The sequence below is a fragment of the Zeugodacus cucurbitae genome, chromosome 2, assembly GCF_028554725.1.
Source record: "Zeugodacus cucurbitae isolate PBARC_wt_2022May chromosome 2, idZeuCucr1.2, whole genome shotgun sequence".
Lineage (NCBI taxonomy): Eukaryota > Metazoa > Arthropoda > Insecta > Diptera > Tephritidae > Zeugodacus > Zeugodacus cucurbitae.
In genome coordinates this window covers 25,141,379-25,165,823 of record NC_071667.1, presented here as the reverse complement: position 1 = coordinate 25,165,823, position 24,445 = coordinate 25,141,379, and the positions used below count along the sequence as shown (strand labels likewise).

Here is a 24,445-nt window from a genome sequence, read left to right as displayed (position 1 = left end):
CTAGTATATTTTGTTCTTAATTATTTAATTTTAATATCTCGTTCGAAATGAAGTTAAGTTCTTTCCATTCTCATTCGAGACTTTAATTTATTCACTATTTTGACTTCAGTTTGATATTCTTATTAAATTTTAAAGCATTTGTATGGTTCGCAAACTATTGGAATTTCCACAGTTTTATTCTACCCAGATCATGCCATCCATTTCATACTCCACTTCGTCTCCCATTTTGTCTTTCCCATTTACTTTTTTATCCATCGATTCTCTGGTTTTGTTATTCTTTTTATCTTTTTTGCTCATTTGTACCGTTTACTAATGAAAAGTGACAGTTTTATGATGACAGACACAAAATCTATTTGGGACACATTAAGTAAATGCGGCCATTTAGCGAATTCAGCAAGCCTTGGAAAAAATAGAAAGAAAAATCTTATTCTTTTTTGAACGCTTCTTTTTATTTAATAATTTCATATAATTTTCGGTGTTAATGTTCTTAACACAAAATCTCTATCGAACTGATTCAAAATGATGTAGAATTGAGTTGTAGATCAAACTATATATTGTCATCGTCATCACAATAGTGAAAAATATTGGCTTAATGAGTATCTCTCTTATAGTTTTGGATCTTGATAGTGATTTTAAGCCGAACTGTTCTTGTAAACATAATATTAATAAAGACATAAACATATATTAAAAATTGGAGCAATCGTAAAGTCTGACACAAACCACATTGTGTTCGATTAATTCAATTAAACACGCTGCTGATGAAATCTAGAAAGACACTAATTTTTATGCTCTTGCGACAAGTTCCACAGGGTATAATACAGTATACTCTCGAAAAGTAAATTCTCAGAAAGTAAATAATCGCGGAAAAGTTAATCACCTTTAAGATTACACATGCACCTCGAAAAAGTAAATTTTTTAATTTACTTTTCAGAGAGTGTGATAAAAAATTCGAAACGAAGCAAGCAGCGTTTTTTACGATGTTGCAAAAACACTTACTCTCTTGTTTATCGCGTCTTTTTAGTAAATAAACTCTCCTACTTGATCCACTGGTTTAAAAATGAAAACGATGCAAATCAGGTGTCAGAATTTTTGAATTGTCGTACAAAAATGGTCAGAAAATATATTGAAAAAGAAAAAAAAAAAACAAAAGAATAATAATCAAGATTTTTTCTCTTCATAGTAAATACATATGTATGTATGTGAATGTGAATATGTTTTTCATGTAAATCCATATGTTTTATTGAAGCAAATAAATGAATGAATTTTTTAAGTTTAAAAATGCATTTAATATTATAAAAACAGATAATTTATGTATATATTTGGAAAAGTAAATTATTCGAGAAAGTAAATTACCCAAAATACCAATCGATTTACTTTTCGAGAGTATACGGTAGTTTTGTTTATATAACGGTTATTTGTGAAACCTGAAACTAAATCTAAATCAATAAAGTGTTATAACTAAGCCATAACTAAAGCTACTATAAAAGTAAAAAATACAAGGGATCGTACTAGGGAGGGACATATTTGGGAATCTGTTTTTTGGGAAAACTGGGCGTGCCCACTTGTTATAGGTTTCCTTATATACATATCTCATAAACTACAACAGCCGTATAAACCAAATCCTTCTGGATACCTTTCCTTTTGGTACTCTTACACGATGAAAAAGGGTGAAATCGGATAATAACTACGGATAATAACTATGCATTAACTCACTAAGGAAAAACGCACAAACACTAAAGGGATGGCACTTATAGTATACACTCAAATTGTTCCAAAAATTCCAAATTTTCGTGGCGTCACTTTCGGGTCAAAAACCATATCTTAGGAACTAAACGACCAATTGTAACCAAATTTGATACATACTATTTTCTTACTTCATATAAAATACAATTTGAAATTGCAGCTGATTCGATAAGTTTACAATATGTTAATCTGTAAATCAAGAACTAAATCATAATATCTCTGGATACGACTTTGCACAATTACTGCATCGGATTATAACAAGATCCCAGATACCAAGCATGAGGAGCTCAATGCCTGTAGCTAATTTGTTCCGAGCATATCGCTAAATATCTGAGGTATTTTATAGAAATTCGGAGTGAATATTTTCTTTTTATGAATATGTCTCTGTGGCAAAAATGTGTAAAATCGTCAATTTCTTTCTTTTAACTCCTATATACCCAAAATTAGGATTTTCAAAGTTCCGGCGGGCCATAAATATCATATACATGCAAATTAAATGAATGTATAGTCTTTGATATAATGTAGCTTGGTGGTTAAATTCGGTCCAGGAAGTTTTATCAATTAATTGCGATAATATAAAATGTTCGGTTACACTCGAACTTAGCTCTTCCTTACCTGTTAAAGAGTGTGTTTCATATTTTCAACACTCAACATTATTGAATCTCTATTCTATTTTTGTTGTTTTGAATATGAAATTCTTATTAAATTTTTGAAAGATTCACCAACTTTACCAATCTTTTTTCTTATACAAGGAACCCTTGTGTTTTATATTTAAGAAGAAAGTTTTCCAGAGTAATCTAGTGTTCCTTTTAAAGAAGTATCCAAATAATTGAAACTGTACTGGGTGGAACTTCAATACTATTGTTACTAAGCTAGACAAAAGAGCCGAATAAACGCTCTTAATAACTAAACTATATTACAATACATAATATCTGTTAGCTCTGAATATATACTTTCTACCAATGCGCTCATTTTAATTGATCGCATTTAAAAATCATCATTATTCATTAGCAACTCACATTTGTGTGTCAATCACTACACGTACTATTATTTCTAAAGTGGGAGTCATTCGAGAATCCTCATCTTGGTCTTATACTATAAACTAATTTTTATAATAAACCAGTTATTCTAATTTATATTTATAAGAGATAACAGTGGTGCATTTCATTTAACAACGTAAAAAAATGACTTGTTAAGCTGGTCCCGCAGTGATGATAACTGTTCTCTATTTACATATGTACATAAGAGTCCATCCTCAAACTTGCTAACAATGCAATACGGCTCGTATTCCAACTCACAACATTACAGTACAATGCTGGTAAATAAATAGAAAATCAGAAATGTTGCACAGTGTGTGGCAATAAAAGGTAGCCAAAATTAGTTCGCACATATATACATATATAGTACATGTTCATTAAGTTGTAAACTATTTTTGTTTTTGTTGCCACAACTGACGTACATACTCATTGTGACCACCGAGACAGTTGCCGGCGTTGTCACTGTTGCTGCTGCAATTGTGGCTATTTACGGTGCACGCCCTTACGCCTCGCGGCTTGAGTTTTCAACAATGCAAAAACAAACACATTTGCATTTTAAAAAGAAACGCATGCTGTGCATGAGCTCCTTTTACTTGAAGGCCATTCGCAGGTAATTAGCAGAATACAAGCAAAGCGATGTTTCCATTAGATGTGTCGCTCACGAATTCACTGCAGCGAGTGGTAAACAGTAAACGCGCAAACACATGTACATACATAATTTTCTTCACATAAAATCGACAGTTATGCATGGACCTTTGCTCGCTCAATGCAGCTACTTGGATTCGTTACGCGCACGCTATGCGCCATGTTGCACATTGGCTACTGCTTGCAACTTTGTGACATTTGTCGCCTAAATAACCAACTGTGCAACTATACTTGCATTGCTGACAGCTACATCTAGAGTACCGTTCGGTAAATATTTGACAACAGTAAATGCACGGATTTAGTTATATAGAGTTGCCATCTGTTATAATTGCATTATTTAAAATAATTGAATTTTCAATATTTACTATATTTTCATTACTCTAATGATGGATGGAAAAATATTTTGGGAAATTAGTTTTTAATCCGAATAATATTAATTGGTCCGGGGTTCGATCACAGTTCTGATTGAAATTAATTTTTGTAATAGTAATCGGCTATGGCGTAGGAAAAAAGCGAAAAAGCATAACTAATCCATTTAGAATCGATTAAAACCTCTGGTGCCCGTTAATGTAATCGGATTGCATTAAAGTGTGCCCCACAAATAGAAGGGATTTGAAAGTCCATTTTTCTCGACTTATAGATCCCAACCAAAATACAAATTTCTAATTTGGATTGCCATTCTCGATCGAAAATGTCCATAAAGTCCAATAGATTCTGTAAAGTAAGAGGCTTAGTATTTTTCATTTCCATATAGTTGAGTCTACCTATCAGGAAAGGACCAGAAAACATTTGTCATTATTCGCGGAATATCCTCTGCCATTATAATGACATCAACAACTACTTTTCTTCTGTGTAGGTTTTGATCTAAAGGTCATTCCAACTGAGATCGGTTAAAGCCGTATGGAAAACGGATAATTTTCAAGATCGCTTCCATATTGCATATTTTCAACGTTCTCCCCAGATAAATAGGAGTCTTATATAATTAATACAATTTTCTGAGTGTGTAACTCTCAAAGTAGCGGATATTTCAGTTCCGCCGAAATACCAGATCTAGACTTAGTTTCAAAAATTAGTCTGTTATCAAAAATTATACTTTTATAAAAAAAATTAGTTCTAAGATGGAGTAAAAGTTAATTTGTGCTACATATCTAATCTGTACAAAGCGCATATTTTAATGAATATTTGTTATAGTATTTAAGACCCATTACATCACTTTACAAGGCGGAAATAGAAACAAACTTTGAAACATTTTAAATAACTCGATCACTAAAAACTATAAAGAATAAACCATTTCTGTCCTTTAATATATATGTATAGAGAAGTATATAAGACAATAATTAAAACTGATGAAGCCATATTTTCAAATTCCTAATTATAAAACTTTTTTTGCGGTGGCAATACTGTTTTCTTTTCTACGTGCAACGCATGTGTCTTTCCTTCCTATCTTTCTTTCCGCTTTCCTCACTATGTTACCAATTGTTGACCTGCCGATTGTATTTGCTCTGTGGGATGGTCACAAGTATACAAATATTGACACTAAGTTAAATGCAAATAAGAAAATGTTACACCCATTACCAGCGACATTAAACCAAACACACAAACATGCAGCCATACACATAGTATGTGACTTCTGTTTATATTTGTATAGATAATATAATCTACCTGCGAGTTCAAAGCGTGAACACCCGCACATTGTAAACTGATTTGTATTTATTTATACATATGTATGTTTGAATTGGAAAATAGATTATACAAATATGCATATATAGATATGTAAATTCATGATCATACTTGAATCCTAACCCTTTTGGAAATATTACAATATCATTCTATAATTGACCTTTTCCAGTAGTCGTAACTTTTTAACACGTGCCGCGCTCGACATTTGTCCTTGAATGCTCATGCAATTGCATCGTTTTAACCCAATGACGCACGCCAAAAATTACTATGCAAGTCGTAGTCACGCTTTCTTTTGTTTCAGTTGCATTTTGGTCCTTGAAAATAATTATTTCTGTTATGAAACGGAAATCACATCATTTAATGAGTGTAACTTCACATTCCTTATTGTTTGAAAAGAGTTATGCAAATATTAATCGCAAGCAGTTTTCGTTAATTTTTGAAAGAATTACAGACATATTTTAGCATTTATTCCCTTTATACTGTTTCATTTCGTGTTATAATTTTCATTGTATCATTTAAGTGAGTTTCATTGATGGAAATGTTAGTTGCTCTTGAATTTATGGACTCATGCAACCCTTCAATAATTTTAGCTGGTTCGTTATGTTGTTTCTTTCAAATAAATTACTTATAATCCTTGTCCCTGCAATTAGGATAAATGAAAATCTGTGATTTGTCGACTCTGTGTGACTTGAAAACTCTCCACACTGCTAGCCTTGATTCTAAGTTCTACCTAATTTCTTTGGACTCTATAAAAAAGTTCTTAAGTCGGCTAATGTCGATTCCAGTGACTTCACTGGGTTCGCCGAAGATATGTCTACTGAGGTGCTTTAACTTAAGCCTGGCGAATGCTGGACATTGAAAGAGAAAGTGCTCGGATGATTCCTCTTCGCCTTCCTCCAAACAGCTTTGGCAACTAGCGTCTGACTTGATCTGGGCCTATTGGGCAATGACCAGTAAGCACACCAATGATTACGGTGAACCTTATTAAGCGATAGCAGCTGGAAGGACCGTTTTCGATCCAGAAAAGGCCAGAAAGACAACGCTACTGCGCAGGTGCTGGTTGTTCTCCAACGTTTGGCGAGCTCACTCGAAGTCAGTGTATCCAGCGCTCTAGCGCAAGTGGGCCACGGACAACCCACACGTTTTCACTCCGGCGTGAATGTTATTAGGGTACCCTAAGCTAACCCACTATACAGTTTCCAACCATTCCGCGGCGATCGGGTACCCACACCAGTCGGATAATAAAGTAGTTCAAAGCTAGTGATAACGATATTGTCGATTCAACGGTCTGGCAGCCGAAAACTGGAGTTAATGAGAGCTTACGACAGAAAACAGTGGATCTCTGACGCCGTTCCGCTCTCACGCTCTCTTTCTCCCGCCTTCTATTGATATATATACTTCACACAAAAATAATTTGATGAGTCAGGGATTGATCGTAATCTAATTTCAAATATCTAATCTGTCTGATAATAAACAATTAATTCGTTAAACAGGTCTCTTTTAGAAAATTTTAAATTTCCTCTCCTTTTGTCAGATTTTGATCTTTCTTTGATTCCTGCATTGTTTGAATGTATTTTACTTTTATGAGAAGATGTTATGCACGTAAGTACCATATAGTATGAGTATAACAAACCAAGCTAAGCTGAAGGATCTTACTAACTATTAGGAACTATCGCCGGTATTGAATTTAACTGTTTCAAATCATTAAATCGCAATTAATCCTAAGAAATAATATTTTTTAGAACATTTTTTATGAAATATCCCCATTACGCGATTTTTTTACAAATACATACTATATACAAAGTCCATATACATAATCACAAAACAAAAGCATCCAGCGAAAAATATATAAAGAATCGAACAATTGACTCATCAGAAAAATGACAAATGATCAATGAGACAATTACTTTCACATTATATCTTGTAAGTAAATCGCATATATGGCCATGATTCGACAAGACAGCAACCCATGCGCTCACATACGATTGAATAGAAAGAATGAAATAACAGAATGTGAAGAAGTAGAACAAATATGAATAAAAATAGAAACAAATTTGTATAAAAATGCAAAAAGAAATAATAACTGATTGATTATCTGATTGATTGAACGTTTGATTGGCAATCAACCTCATAAAAGTAATCGCGAAAAAGTGATTAAAAAATGTCTGAGCATTGACCTAATTAAATTTTATTAGCAAATTACAAAAACTATTAGCGTATTTAATAATATGTGATTAAAAAAGTGAAATTTTTTTTAATGTTATGTGCAGAAAATATGTGTACCATAATGAAAGGCACGCGCTTTGTATCAAAATGTTGGAAAGAAGATATATTGAATAAACTATCAAACCCCGATAAAGACGTGAAATGGTAAAAATGATATTCTTTCCAAAACGGTTTACAGTCTACGGCATGCCCGTTTAGGTCATGAAGAACCGACTGACGTGACGAATGGGTATCTAGAGTGAGATCTCCAAAGGCTAAGAAAGACAGAGTGTGTATAATATTATTCTGCTTTGGTTTCTTGGCTCAAGACAATTTAGACTGCAAAAGCTTGAGACTTCGCGACAGTACTTTGTTCTGAAAGCTGAAACAGATCTCGGTGAAAGAAAAATTGTGTAGGAACATATTTTTAGAATGGGGCTGCCACACTATAAACATAGTATTTGTGCAAAGCTCTGCACCGATATCTTCAATAGTGCTTACTTTATATATTGTAAAGTAAACGATTCAGATAGTCTTCAAATTTCTGGTATATAGGAAGTAGGCGCGGTTGTGAAGCGATTTGGCCTATTTTCACAGCATATCACTGGGATGTAAGGAAACTATTACGAACCAAGTTTCATTTAAATCGGTCGAGTACTTCCTGAGATATGGTTTTTGACCCATGAGTGGGCGACGCCACGCCCATTTTACATTTTGTAAAAAAAATCTGAGTGCAGCTTCTATCTGCCATTTCTTACGTGAAATTTAGTGTTTCTGACGTTTTTGGTTAGTGAGTTAACCCACTTTTAGTAATTTTAAGCCTAACCTTTGTATGGGAGGGGGGGCGTGGTTATTATCCGATTTTTGTCATTTTTGGACTGTATAAGGAAATGGCTAAAAAAAACGACTGCAAAAAGTTTGGTTTATATAGCTCTATTGGTTTGCGAGATATATACAAAAAACCGATTTGGGGGCGGGGCCACTGCCACTTCCCCAAAAAAATTACATCCAAATATGCCCCTTCATAGTGCGATCCTTCATACCAAATTTTTTCCATAGCTTTATTTATGGCTTAGTTATGGCACTTTATGTGTTTTCGGTTTTCGCCATTTTGTGGGCGGTGCAGTGGTCCGATTTTGCTCATTTTAAAAAGCAACCTTCCTATGGTGCCAAGAAATAAGTGTGCCAAGTTTCATCAAGATATCTTAATTTTTAGTCAAGTTACAGCTTGCACAGACGGACGGACGGACGGACGGACGGACAGACAGACATTCGGATTTGAACTCCAGTCTTCACCCTGATCACTTTGGTATATATAACCCTATATCTTACTCGTTCAGTTTTGGGTGTTACAAACAACCGTTATGTGAACAAAACTCTTAGCAACACTCTTTAGCAACTTTTGTTGCGAGAGTATAAAAATAAGTTAACAGTCATCGAACTGACCTCGTTCCATGCTTAGAGGTCTTTCACTATTTTCCATATCTGATATAGGAACAAAAGCAAAACCACTTCTTACCAAGCATACAAATACAATTTCTTGTATCTTCAACATATTTTTCATATTTTTAGATTAACTAAGGTCCAACAAAAAAGTCAAACTCATTAAAATTTTCTAGATCACAAAATTCTGGTTAGCAGAAAATATTATTACTTTGACAAAATGGAAAGAATAATTAAAAATAAAAGTAAACAACAACAATATATGTTGATTATATATACAATAACGAATAAAACCATAAAAAGTACACTAATAACAGGGTAAAGCACAACAATAAAACAATTTGAATTGTATAAGGGCAGTGCCACGAAATAATAACAAAAAAAAACGAAGAAAAGCGAAAGAGTAATAAGAGACGTACGCAAAGTGTCTTGTCAAATTGTAATTAAGCACTTCGACAATTGTTGTCTGTCATTATTTTGTTGTCGAATGAGTTGCGTGCCATAGTTTTTGCCACATACACAGTTACAAGCACAACTACATTTATGTACTTACGTACATATGTCGAAAAGCAAAACTAAACTAAACTAGGTAAGCCACTAACCAGTTCCCTCCACATATGCCCCTTGTTGGCATACATATGAACTTACTGGTCCGTACCACCTCCTGCTGTGTCAACGCAGTCTTACAGATTTTGTGGGATATGCGATGACATGAGTATACGAGTATATGTAGAAGAAACTCCACGAAGTTGTACGCATTGCAGCGCCACTTGTTTTTGTCTGTAAAGATACAAATACCAAAAACAACAATTAGCTAAACATTTGAATTGTGACCAGCTCGATATTCGCTCATTTATTGCGGCCACCAATCTGTTGACCATCGCCTTGAAATTTTTGCGATAAAATACGGTAGTTAGACAGCAGGATTTTGCGGGTATCACATCTGTGGCATGTACCTGAAACGCTGCAAGAAAAATATGTGTCCACATGTACAATTGTTAGCCGGATCTAATGTATGGGCACGGTAGTTTAAACACAGCAATTCGTGCAACTATTAAGATCACATAGAAAAGTAATAACTTTTATTTTTAAATTAATTATTACATGTTATATTATTATACTCTCGCAACATGTTGAGATGTGCGAATTCGGACCACTGTCACACTCACAAAATGGCAAAAACCGAGAACATATAAAGTGACATAACTAAGCCATAAATAAAGTTATACAAGTAAAATTTGGTACAAAGGATCGCTCAAGGAAGGGGCATAGGGGCACAAAGTTTTTTGTACATATTTCGTAAACTATTGCAGCTATATGAAACAAACTCTCCACAGTCGTTTCCTTTAGCCTTTTCCTTATACAGACTACAAATGGATGAAACACGCCTGCCTTCCATACAAAGGTTATGTAGAAACTACTGAAAATTATTTAGTTCAGTAAGGAAAAGCACTAGACACTCAAAATTTTAATGTAAAGATGGTATGGAAGGGTTGCACTCAAATTTGTATAAAAAAATTCAAATATGCGTGGCTAGGAATTACCCCAGGCCACATAAAATATATATGTGGTGATCCTCTATATTCAAGGGGACTCTATGCCGATTTCTATCTATCTATTTCCGAATTCGACTTATATAGAATTGCGTGATATTTTAATAATATTAAATAAATAACTTGCGAGAGTATAAAATGTTCGATTACACCCGAACTTAGCCCTTCCTTACTTGTTTTAAGCAGTATGCGAACGAAAGTCTTCCAGAAAAAGATATAGTGTAGTGTGCTGGATGTCAGGTTCACTTTTGGAACCTAGTAAGTGTGAGAGAAATAATCTACGATCGATTTGCAGATTTGTTCGACAGAATCTTAGTAGCAACGCTTCTCAGATAACAATCGAATAAACAGAGTGTTTAGCTCCTGATGGTTTCTATGTAAACACAACATAAGATGAAGAGAGAAGACACTAAGTTGGGAAGAAATTGATGAATACGACAAAACATGTAGGTCGATAAGGGGTCACTTTTGAAATTATCTAACTATATTGGCTTACTTACGCAAAAATCGCACTAAAAACAAATAGCAGGTAATATTAAGAATACAACTATTAACCGGATCTGTCGCACCAATAGTTCACAGTTTCCATGAGTTTACTGAAAAGAAAGCAAAATTAATGACACACAAATAAGAACAAAAACCTTATATCATAGAAACAAAATGGAAAATGTGTCGGGGAAAAAAATGAAAATAACAGAAAAAGAAAACAAAACAACAAAAGAACCAACAAGCAATTTCCACGAATAATTTAAAAGCTAATTTTTTGCAACTAATGATAATGTGAGTAAGTATAATTACTTTAAGTAGTCAAAAGCGACGAATAATAGGAGTCGGTTACACAGAGATCAAAGAAGATAATTAAGAAAGAAAGCAAAAACAATTAAAGATCCAAAATATGCTTAGTTGAAGTACATACATAGGTGGTAAACGGTGAGTAATTTTGGTGCGCCAGCCGGATCAGACAGAGCAAACATATAGTGTTCATATAGTTCATACAAAGATTTGTACATACATAGGTACAACAGCAGCAGAATAAGAATCTTCATTAGCCGTCAAGCGGTCGCTGCCGGTTGCTCACTGTGATTATCAGCAAAGCTCCAATTACGACCGCTGACCCAGTTACAGGCAAGCCAAACTAACTGAGATTGCTTTTTGAAACGCAAAAAAGAGCTGCTGCAAAAATTACAACAATGCCCGGCATGCTCGGCATCTCCGGCTGTGTTACGAGTAGTGTTTTGTGCTGGCAGACGAGTTGAAGAATTGCACTTGGTGACAGTGACGGGCCCGTTTCGGTTCATAACCACCACAAGCAACTGTTTACATACATATGTACGTACGAACGCTGACTGGTGGGCAGAGAGTAGTGAATGGCGCACTTGATGAGGATTTAGATGTAGGCCGACATAATCAAGAGATAGACAATTATAGGGTACGCTGTGGCGTAAGAAAATACCAAAAGTCGGAACGAGGTCTTGCCAGCAGTTGCTTCGGTAAGCATATGGTGCTGAAGTCACTTGGGTGATTATGGAGATTCACCGAAAATTTAAATGAAATCTGTTTCAAGTTCTAGTTGTTTGAGGCTCTAATCGTTTTGGCATGCTTTCGGATTTTGAAAATGTAAGTGTCAGTTGTTTTCCTTTTCATTGTTTCACTTGAGTATGCATTACTAGAAACTGATGCATTGCTTTTACCACTGATCTGCTCAGTGCTTAATCCAAATGATAATTTCCTTTCTCGATGGTTCTAAATAGCTTATATTAGGTTAAGTGGTCAACCCACGCACCTAGGCCTTTGGGAGGCCCATTGTGACACCACCGGGACCGGGAGCCCCTCACACTATTAAGCTCTCTTTGAACCATCCTGTGGTCTTTATAAAGTGAAATAATTCACATAATTTGTTAGATGCAACTTCGCCCACATCATCGAGGAAACCGCGTTCAACAGTCGCGATTATTTTTCTACACAGGGCCTTACATCCGCATAGAAGGTGTGTTATAGTTTCTTCTTCTACATACTGGCAGCTTCTGCAGTAATCATTGAAAGGTATCCCCGGTCTGCTGGCGTGTCTCACAATCAGACAGTTCTAAATAAAAATATGGCGTTTTACAGACGGCTTTACGAATCTCAGTCATCAACCGACTGACACTAAGAGCTACCAAATAAATATCGTATGTGATTTCTACCGGATTACCATATTTATCTTCAGATTTATATCAAACTTTGCAGATTCCTTATTTTCCGGCTTCCCAGCACCATTTTTCTGAAAGCTTTTTTACTGTAGGTAAACATATAAGGCAGTTAATACTCAAAAACGGGCGTATCATCGTTGAGTCTTGACGACAAAGTGCTAAAGTCAATACTTGTTATTGCTAATAAGTTAAACAATATTTGTTTAATTTTATTTTATTCTCGGTTTCCAAAATTTTTATACTCTCGCAACAAAAGTTGCTAAAGAGAGTATTATAGTTTTGTCCACATAACGGTTGTTTGTAAGTCCTAAAACTAAACGAGTTAGATATAAGGTTATATATACCAAAGTGATCAGGGTGACGAGTAAAGTTCAAATCCGGATGTCTGTCCGTCCGTGCAAGCTGTAACTTGAGTAAAAATTTAGATATCTTAATGAAACTTGGAACACGTGTTCCTTGGCACCATAAGAAGGTTAAGTTCAAAGATGGGCGAAATCGGACCATTGCCACGCCCACAAAATGGCGAAAACCAAAAACACATAAAATGTCATAACTAAGCCATAAATAAAGTTATAAAAATAAAATTTGGAACAAAGGATCACACTAGGAAGAACCATATTTGGATGTAACTTCTTTGGGGCAATGGGCGGGTCCTCGCCCCCAAATCGGTTATTTGTTTATAACTCGCAAACCAATAAAGCTATATAAACCAAACTTTCTGCAGTCGGTTCTCTAACGTACTCCACCACACACCATGAAAATAGTTGAAATCGGATAATAACCACGCCCAACTCTCATACATAGGTTAGGTTGAAAACTACTTAAAGTGGGTTAACTCACTAACGAAAAACGTCAGTAACACTAATTTTCTCAAAAATATGTAATAGCAGAAGGAAGCTGCACTCAGATTTTTTACAAAATAAAAAATTGGCGTGGCATCGCCTACTTATGGGTCAAAAACCATATCTCAGGAACTACTCGACAGATTTCAATGAAATTCGGTATATAATATTTTCTTGACACCCTGATAACACGGATAAAAAATGGGCGAAATCGGTTCACAACCACGACTACTTTTCTTATAACTCAATTTTGAAATCCATCTGATTTCTTCACTTTATAATATATACATAGTGCATATCATCTCTGGCTTCACTTGTGAAAAAATTGTCGAAAACGAACTATAACTTTTCAAGGCCCCAGATATCGAATATGTTGAACTCAGCGCCTAAGGGAAAATTTTTACCGAAAATATGGTCTGAGAGAGACAATTTAATGTAATTCAGAGGAAAGTGTTTTCTTCTAATAGTGTGTCTCTTTTCCAAAAATTATTAAAATCGAGTAATAACTTCCCCTAGCTCCCATATATCTAATTATAGGTTTTTCAAAAATACGGTGGGCTTTATTCCGCATATATGTATTGGTTAATATGTGAGATATCTTAACAAAATTAAGTGAGTGTATAGTTTTGGATATAGTGTACCTTGCTGGTGAAAATGAATGAAATCGGTTCAGGAATTCCCTCAGCCCTCATATACTATCTGTAACGTATTTCGTTATTCTATTAAACTTAATGCCGAATATAATAAAATTTCTTCAATAAATTGCGAGAGTATAAAATGTTCGGTTGCACCCGAACTTAGCCTTTCCTTACTTGTTTTTATTTAATTCGAACCTATAACTATTCATGAATGTTCCTTTAAAATTTCAAGTGAAAATTTCAAAAACTTGAAGATATAGCAGATTGAAGATTAAACGTAGGTAGGTTTTATACCCAAGAATTTGCTTCTCAAAACTTTAAACGCGTTTTTCTCGAAACATTTTACGACTGGCGCATGATGTTGCTCAAAACCTATTAATCCAATCGGTTCCAAATTTTAATACGTTATTCTATACATATATAGCTATGTTATGAACTAGGATAAATCAAATCGCTGGAGATCTTCTTTAATTTTCAAATTGATTTGTGGCTGGGAATCACATGCGCCGCCGAATAGAAGGGTTTTTGTTTGATCACAAAAAATATTTTTTTTTTTCTTTTTTAAGGCTTCAAATAAATGTATGCAAAGTTATATATATATATATATATATATATATGGAACCGCTTTAAGCGATTATAGCCGAATCCACCAGAGCGCGCCACTCATTCCTCCTTTTTGCTTTTTGGCGCCAACTGGAAATACCAAGTGAAGCCAGGTCACTTTGCACTTGGTCTTTCCACCGGAGTGGAGGTCGTCCTCTTCCGCGGCTTCCTCCAGCGGGTACTGCATCGAATACTTTCAGAGCTGGAGTGTTTTCTTCCATCAAAGTTACAACCCTAAAAATAATTTAAGTTCATGTACCAGCCCATTGAAAATCGTCAAAATATGAAATCGGGAATAGGGGAGGGGGGGTGTTCTGGGTCCCCTTAATTCAACGCTATTGTAGTTAGAGCTCTTAGTCATTCCTATTTTTGTCACGTTAATAATTATGGAAATCATACCCTTCAATATAATGACTTTGTATGCAGTCTAGTCTCTTCCACCATTAGCATTTAGAATTGACCATAAAATATATTCTCTCAATTTCTGAAGTCAATACGTTAAACTATATAAATACCTTCGGAGATCTAGCAATACACATTTCTAATATGGTTCTTCATCACAATTTCCACATTAGGTGACTGGAGAGACCGAATCTTAATAGAATCAACAATGTTAAAAATTAGGGGGTATTTCGGAGCATTATTTACGATTACAATTGCTATACTATAAATGACGCCTTAGTTTAAGCTTGGTACCAACACAAAGCACAAATTTGTTTGAAGTTAGCTTTTCCTTTTTCGCTTTCATTCTATGACTGCGTAAGTGGACGAATATCGAGGCTTCTGATGTAAACACAGATGTCTCCTTAGTGCTTGTACATATGAAAAAGACAAATCATCATGTCATGACAAAGGTGGTGAAGTGCCAAAGTCAATATTGAATATGCACATAGTAAATAATGAAAAGCAGATTCGGAATATAAAAGCATTAGCGCAATGTACTAATGTGTTATTCGAGTATTTCTGGAGCTATGTGGTGTCAGCTTTTCAATTGTGTAGTGTGCGCTTGGAGTTTCGGTGTGTGCGCGGCTAATATACAGATTAATTTTGATAAATTTCAAGCGACGCTGTCGAATTCAGCCGATTTCATACAGGGATTCAGCGAGTTTACACAAAGACTACAAATGGAGACACGGTTCTACGGTTATTTCCTATTTCGAAATCATCCAATGGATTGTGTTGATCCAGAATTACCGTCAAATTTTGCGCTGCCTTTCCTACAATGGAACGAAAGTCACCCAGTGTATGTACGGAGCACTGGTAATAGCATGATATTGCCGATAATTTGTGTGAAACATCTCAGCGATAAGGATCACTTGTTGAAATTCGCTCAAAGTTTGCATCATATGCGCTTAAGAAACATCTTGGCTATATACAATAGGAATTTCTCTACTGACGCTTTATCGGAAATCGAAACATTTTTCCAACACTGCCAGCAAGTAAAACTTATTAATATAATACTCGTACATCGGGACTTTTCGCATACACATATATATCATTCGTACAATCAGTTTCCCGAATTCGCGCTGGAAACACATGATATGCGCAACAGCACCTGCATCTACCCGAATCGGTTGGCCGATGTTGCTGATACGAAGTTGAACATTTTGGTGGATCAAGTCGAGCCGAATACAATGTTTTACGTCAGTAAGCGTGGTACACTCTATATCGCCGGTTATATTGGCCACTTTATAGCTGAATTTGCCGAAAGATATAATTTCCAGTTATGGTTACCCGATAACTATAATTCTACAACCGAACATGTTGTTTACACTGAAGAGATACGGCAAGCGGCGCGTAACGGTTCAATTGATGTAGGCGCAAGTTTATTGACACCACAAAAGGAAATGAATCTTCATGGTTATATTTATCCAGTTGAATTCTTTCAATGGTTTACCATGCTGCCCGTAGAGCCACCATTAGAAACGTATCAGTTCTTTATAAGGTTCTTCCGACCCGCTGTTTTACTGGGACTTTTCTTCGTCATTTGGTTGCTGAGCTTTGTTGGTGCCATACAGGTGGAGTTTGCACGCAGGGGCATACATTGGAATCGTACTTTACTACTAATGCTTATAATTCCCTGGGAATTGGATTTGTTGCGTGGTCTGCTCTGTCAATCTACCGCTATACGCGGTAAATGTATAAGCCGACGCATAATATTTATACTGATTTTTCTCCTCGGTGGAATTATAGGTAATTTCTTCTCGACAAATCTGATTAAATGGTTAACGGTACCACCACACGAAGAACCGATTGAAACTTTTCGTGAAGCTGCCGAACGTAATGTGAAAATACAACTTGCCGAACCCGCTATAGCTGATGTTAAATTTTATCGTGGCAATGAATTTTGGCAACAAAATCGCGATGCTTTTCACATCGTAAGTACACTCGATGAATATCAGGCGAATATACGTAAAATGGATGCACGTTACGGTTATGTGATGGATACCATAGCTTGGCCGATAGTTGAGCATCGCCAACGGTATTTTACACATCCCTTATTTCGCTTGTCGAAAAGTCTTTATTTCTCAAGGGGCTCACTACTCAGCCTGCCCATAGGTGAGAATTCCATCTACAAGGATCTTTTGAGTGATTTTTACTTGCGGTCACGCGAATCTGGCTTACTGCGTCACTGGTATGATATCACCTTTTATCTGATGGTCAGATTCGAACGCTTCTCTTTGAAGGATCTCAGCGTAGAGCATAAGCATGAGGTGCTTACTTTGAAGGAGTTCGAATGGGTTTGGCTGGCCTTTGGTGTCGGCATGGGTTTCAGTTTATTGACGTTTTTGGTTGAGTTGTATTGGTATCACTTTTGTGGTAGGGTTCAGCCACCAGTTGTACCTTATACTTTTTAAATGCATGCGTTAGTTGTTGATTTGTATGTTTCCGTATGTTTTTGGTAAGTATCTGTTGGAACATGATTTTTAATAAAAATTATATAAACTTCATGCTTCAACATTTAATTGTAATAAAGTAGCAATAATACTAATGGAATTAAAATAAAACTTTAATAGATAAAAAACTACTACTACTCTACGTTAGGTTGATATAAAGTGTCGCACATGCTCATACCATGCCATTTTAACCTCGCATATATATTTTTGTGAATTGTACCAGAGAGATTTGAAGTTCAAAGGAATTAAAGTTGAAACAACATATCATATAGGAATATCTGTAAAAACCTTAAGTCAAATAAAACAACAACAACACTTCGGTGCTCATGCAGTGCAACGCCCACCTTTTGAACTATATTAGCAGCTGCGCTGACTTCATTTCGTGCCTATCTACCTAACCCTTCTAACTGTACTGATATATTAACTCGTACACAGGAAAGTCGTGAAATCTGCTACTATCAGTTGAATGTTACCAGATACTGGCAATTTGTGGCATGCCATCCACACCCAGCTGCTTGAACTTTGTTGAACGCTGTCGAGTGGGTGGCGGCAATTGTGCTGATTCCGTAATCAAGTTTATTTATGCAATAAACGTGGCGCAAGATTTAGAGTACATGGAGTACTCATACCTTGCACCTACACATCTGCACATTCAAATTAACCCTGTAAACAATGTGACGTGTCGAGATGTGTATAAAAACAGTTCTACTGGGACTTCGTAATCTTTTAAATAACTATTCTTCAATGCTACTTTTAAATAAAATTAGTTTGAGACAAGTTGTCACTACTACTACTACTACAATGAATACTCGGTGTGTACTCTCTTTCTACTTCTTGACAGGCGTAGACACCGCTTACGCGGTTATAGCCGAGTCCACAACAGCGCGCCACGCATCTCTCCTTTTGGCAGTTTGGCGCCAATTGGTAATACCAAGTGAAGACAGGTCCTTCTCCACCTGGTCCTTCTATCGGAGCGGAGGTCTCCCTCTTCCTCGGCTTCCACCAGCGGGTACTGCATCGAAAACTTTCAGAGCTGGGGCACTTTCGTCCAGCGTAGCCGCTGTCTTTATATTCGCTGGACTATGTCTATGTCGTCGAACAACACATACAGCTCATCATTCCATATTCTGCGGTATTCGCCGTTGCCAATGTTTAAGGGACCATAAGTCTTCCGCAAAACCTTTCTCTCGAAAACTCCTAGTGCCGACTCATCGGATGTTGATTTTGTGATTCTTGGATTTCAAGGCTGACATTATTTTCGGTGTTGATGCTGGTTCCTAGGTATACGAAATTATCTACAACTTCAAAGTTATGACTGTCAACAGTGACGTGGGAGCCAAGACGCGAATGCGCTGACTGTTTGTTTGATGACAGAAGATATTTCGTCTTGTCCTCGTTCACCACCAGACCTATTCGCTTTGCTTCCTTATCCAGGCGGGAAAAAGCAGAACTAACAGCGCGGGTGTTGTTTCCAATGATATCGATGTCATTGGCGTACGCCAGTAGCTGTACACTCTTATAGAAGATTGTACCTTCTCTATTTAGCTCTGCAGCTCGTATTATTTTTTGCAGCAATATATTGAAGAGTCACCTTGTCTGAAACCTCGTTTGGTATCGAACGGCTCGGAGAAGTCCTTCCCGATCCTGATGGAGCTTTTGGTGTTGCTCAACGTCAGCTTACACTATGCCAATGTCGTCGGATAACTCTTATAGCTCCTCGTTCCATCGTCTGCGGTATTCGCCATTGCCAATGTTCAAAGGATCATAAATCGTCTACAAAATCTTTTTCTCGGAGCTTAACGGTGGGCTTTAGTCTTTCATACAGTACGCTCGATAGAACCTTATAAGCGATATTTAGGAGGTTTATACCACGGTAATTGGCGCAAATTGTGGGGTCTCCCTTTTTGTGGATTGGGCAGAGTACACTGAGATTCCAATCGTGAGGCATGCTTTCTTCCGACCATATTCTACAAAGAATTCCTTATCAGTTCTTTGTCGCCTTATTTGAATAGTTCGGCCGGCAATCCATCGGCCCCCGTTAGGAACATCGGTTCCATTGTCGTCGATAGGGGAATCGGGTCATCATCTCTTTGTGTTTCGCTTAGCTTTAGAATGTGATCATGAGATTGCAGTTATAAGTTTGTGACCGTTTCGTGGGAACAGACGATTTTTTACATTCCATAAGATTAGCTGGAACATATGCAACACAAGAGATTTTACTGACAACAACTATCTAGGAAAGTAATAAATTTCCTCCAATATTTGTACAGTGTGACATACATTTGTTCTTCTGGAAATTGTTGGGCCGATAAGCGTAACGAGGCTGCCTACCACACAAATACGTCTATATGTATTTATGTAGATTTGGTGTAATCTCGCAAATCTTATTTTTTTGTTGTTGCAAATTTTGATATTGACATCAAAGTGAGATCAGCCGCCCTCACTAATGCGACACTTCTCGCGCTGCGGGTGTCCGATGCGGTTCTTTGGGAACATTTGAATTGCGTTCCGTTTGCGGCAGCCGTAAGTCGACGGTAGCAGCTACTACACACGTACATACCGTTCCACTTCGTGCTATTTGTTGTTTTTGCTGCACATACAATAGAATTGTTAATTTGCAAATATATCCAACGACGAACGGTACAACAGATCGACAGAATGGTCGAAAGAAAGCAGTAGGGGCATACAACAATGGCAACAACATTGGCAATGCCAATTCGGACAAGTGTCATAAATCACTGGCACCGCCACCACTACCACCACGGTCAATTGGTAGGTAACCTGTTGTTGCACGTTCTGCGCACGGAATACCACCGCGCGGGTTATCAACTGCCGACTGCCGATCGCCGTTTGCCACGTACACATTCGCATTCACATTGGCGCGGCTACTGGAAGCCACTGAAAGGTCTCAATGCGGACATTGAAAACATTTGCTGCAATGGTACAACATGCAGTTCGGCGCAGCATCAGATTTGACGGTGTGTTTTTGCAACATTGTCACAAGCATTCAACAAATTGTCAATTCATTACATATTTACAAGTATATATATGTACATATATGGTTATATGTGCCTAACAAGATGCATTCTTTTTGTTGCACTTATTCTCATATATATGTATAGTAGCCAGTCATGCTCTCTGAAGAATTGTAGTACCAAGATGTTCTTGTTAAAAACCGCAAGGTTGCAAATTTGTTTGTTCAACACATAGTCAAAATCGAAGATGTTTGGAACAAAGGAGCCAGTTGAGCCATTACAAATTCATATTGACATTTTGTGCGAAGAGTCGACAGAAGCCTGTTGTAGGAGTAGGTAGTTCATATAAGATGTGTTGTTTCTTAATTTTTTGTTGTAATAAATTCAAGTATGGTAAAACGGTGTGGGAACTTATTGGGTAACCGGAAAATCGAAGTAAGAGTGTACAATTATAGAAGGCTTGTGTATCAAGATAAATATTTTAAATGAAAGATTTGATTTCGAGACTAAACTACTATAAGAGATTGAAATACTACATGTATCAAAGGTGAAAAATATGTGACAAGGACCAAATACCCCACTTTGGAGAATTTGCACAAACCCTTAACAACCTGTTCTTCTTACTTTTCCACATGACTCACTGACTTCCTAAGTATTTAAACAATTTCGGCGTAGCCGCAACACCACAATTCTTTGTTTCGTAGATGAAGTAAGTATTGATAAAGTAAAATCTACAATGTTTATTTCCTAAGAAAGAGGAAGGTCCCTGTTTTATAAACTTTCAGCATATTAAATACTATTAAATATATTGTAAGAGAGGGCCGTTAGGTTCGGTCTCTGTTCAATGAAGAAAATATTGCAGCCGTAAATCGAACCGTCGAAATTAAAAAATAAATGGCAAAGAATGTTCTTTCGAATGATAATAAACATTCCCCATCAAATTTGAATTTTCTGTGTTTTTCCTTTCAAAAGTAGGGAATCTCGAAATGGATAATCCTTTAAAACAAAATGAAGTTAGACACAAAAATGTAAAATATTTATATTTCTTTATTTTACAATCACATAATAATACGTGTATTATTTCACATTTCATTAATTAATAGAAGTAGTGCTCTAAATTATATGTGCATTTGTAAATTTATAGCAAATCCATTCGAATATAAAAACCAAAACGCTCAATCCTATGCCAACACCATAGGTGATCCAAACCCATTCGAACTCCTTCAAGGTCAACACTTCATGCGTATATTTCTTACTTAGGTCTGTCAGATTGAAACGCCCAATGGAGACCATCGTATAGAATGTTCTGCTATACCAATAATCTAACAGACCCGATTCGCGTGAACGCAAGCTGAAATTACTCAAAAGATCTTTGTATATGGAATTCTCGCTTATTGGCAGACTGAGCAGTGAGCCCTTGGTGTAATAAAGATTTTGCGATAAACGAAATAAAGGATTTTTGAAATATCTTTGTCGTTGTTCAACTATCGGCCAAACCAAAGTGTTCATCAAATAACCGTAACGTGTGTCCATCTTGCGTATATTCTCCTGAAATTCATCAACCGATTTCACCACATTGAAAACGCGGTTATATTTTTTCCAAAACTTCTCACCACGATAGAATTTAATCTCGGCTACATCGGGTTCTGGGATTTGTATCTGCAGATTATGCTCAGCAACTTCCCTAAATTTCTCAATTGGCTGCTCATGGGGCGGCACAGTCAACCAGTTCACCATTTTGGTGGAGAAAAAATTATTCAAAGTACCGCCGAGCGCGAAAACGAGTATGAAAATAATACGTCGAGTAACGGAATTCAAACGCATAGCGGTTGATTGATTCAGTAGACCGCGAAGTAAGTCCAGATGCCATGGCATTAAAAGTAGCAACAATAATGCACGATTCCAGTATAGAGTTTTACGACGCAATTTCAACTGTAAACCATATAGAACGCACACACAATAAGAGAACAAAAATATACCAATTAAAGATGTGGGACTAAAGATGGAGATGAAAAAGTAGTATGTTTCCAGTGGTGGTTCCACCGGCAGCATAGTCAGCCACTGGAAAAACTCTATCGGATAGATGTACTCGTGCAAGTTCGCCTCCTTCTGCGGTGTGGATAAACTTGCGCCCACATCGATGGAACCGTTGCGTGCTGCCTGCCGTATCTCTTCCATAGAAATAACACGCACAATAGACGGTTCGTATACGATAGGCAACCACAGACGAAAGTTATACTTCAAGGCGAATGCTTTCATAAAGTAGCCGATGTAGCCTTCTAGGATGAGAGTATCACCCTTTTCGTACAACATGGTAATGGGCTCGATTTGATCAGCCAATACAGATAACTTCTTTTCCTTTGCATTGACGAAGCGGTTCGGATAGATTGACGCTGTGGTACGAAGATCACGAGTTTCTAACTCAAATTCGGGAAATTGATTCAGCGAGTGAAAGACGTTTGTCTCAGTGAAATCGCGATGTACGAGTATAACATGCAGAAATTTCACTTGCATGCAGTTACGGAAGAAAGTCTCGATTTCCGTTCGAGTACTTGCGGCCAGTTTGTCATTATGTATAACCAGAATGCGTCTGGAGCGTATGTGTTGCAATTGTTTAGCGAATTTCAGCAGGAAATCCTTATCGGTGAGTCGACTAATACATAATATGACCAATAAGATGCTATTGCCAGTGCCACGTACATACACACGCTTACTCTCGTTCAACTGCATGAAGGGCAATTTGAAGTTCTTCGCTAAATCTTCATCAACGCAATCGGAAGCATGGTTCCTTTGCAGAAAGTAACTAACGAATCGATCCTCCGTTTGTATGCGCTCTATGAGTTCCTTGATGCCACGCGTGAAGTTCTCATTATTTGAGTGGAATATCGAAAAGTGTTCGAAATCGTTTTGCAAATTGGCGTTGTTCACTCCCAGACAGCACGCGCTAATGAAGAAAACTATTCGTACTAGCCGAAACAACATGTTAAAGCGATTGTGATGCAAATTATGCCAGCGCTTGTCGCTTTTATGAAAACTTTAGCTAAAAGTAAAAAATATACATACATACATTCAATAACTTATTTACATTGTTTATTTATACAGTTAAGTACAGTTTGGTGGTGGCACTCAATAAATGGTGTGCGTGATTTGACACTTTTCCCTTGGGTCAGTGTTTACTATTTGTAGATATTTGTGAATTCATTTACCCCGGTAAGTAACACAAGAAAGGGCTTTTAAAAAGGTTAACTTCGTCTTCGAATACCAGGGTGGATCAAGAGTTTTATGAAACAGCCTACCAAGGTATTGTTGCTGCACATTTTATTTATTTTTAATAATATTATTTCTTCATATTACATATATCCCTTTTCAATTTTCAGAAACTTATTGGAAGAAAGCACTTGCACGTTTGACACTACCTCCAAAGAGGTAGAGACGCAACGAGAAGCATTGCCGAACTCTGCTAAATCCCGGTTATTATGAGATTTGGTATATGCTAGAGGAGGCTATTTGGTGACTACAAGCGGATCATTTGTGACCTTGTTCATACATTTCTACTTCCAACGATCTCAACAGATGAACGAACTTGAAACCCGAATCCATTTCCAAATAGCTTCAATATTCTGGGTTTCTCTAAATTCCCTAAACTTATTGTTCGATAGTTCGAGCGTTGACTGTTATGTTTGATTATAATGTTCGTATTTCATGATAAGTTCCTGTAGCTGTTATAATGACCACCCGTTGTAAAGTTTCTTTGTTGGAAGGAGAGGTACTCACAGTGTCTAAGGTAGTAATATCTGCTTCATTTGTTTTACAAAGCATTATTAAAATACATACATATATAATTGAAACCATTTACTGACATTGAGCATTTGATTGCGATACTTCTAAAAATCAAAGGTTAGCATGATTTTACATTTTCTTTTATTCACAAAGGATTTAAAAAGACGTCTACGTATGTCACCTACTAAAATACAATGAAGTTGTAAGCGCCGATG

The 24,445-nt window shown here is 36.6% G+C and overlaps 2 protein-coding genes across 2 annotated transcripts; one reads left to right on the top strand and one right to left on the bottom strand.

The window, feature by feature from the left end:
• The first annotated feature begins 15,702 nt into the window (after window positions 1–15,702).
• LOC105213191 (uncharacterized) lies at window positions 15,703–17,436 on the top strand. Its single transcript, XM_011185842.2, has 2 exons — window positions 15,703–16,711; window positions 16,772–17,436. The coding sequence occupies exons 1-2, from the start codon at window positions 15,703–15,705 to the stop codon at window positions 17,434–17,436; spliced, it is 1,674 nt and encodes a 557-aa protein (XP_011184144.1).
• A 4,043-nt stretch (window positions 17,437–21,479) lies between these two features.
• On the bottom strand, window positions 21,480–23,432 carry LOC105213192 (uncharacterized). The gene has a single exon (XM_011185843.2). The coding sequence runs from the start codon at window positions 23,430–23,432 to the stop codon at window positions 21,564–21,566; it is 1,869 nt and encodes a 622-aa protein (XP_011184145.2). The 3' UTR covers window positions 21,480–21,563.
• Window positions 23,433–24,445: the final 1,013 nt, after the last annotated feature.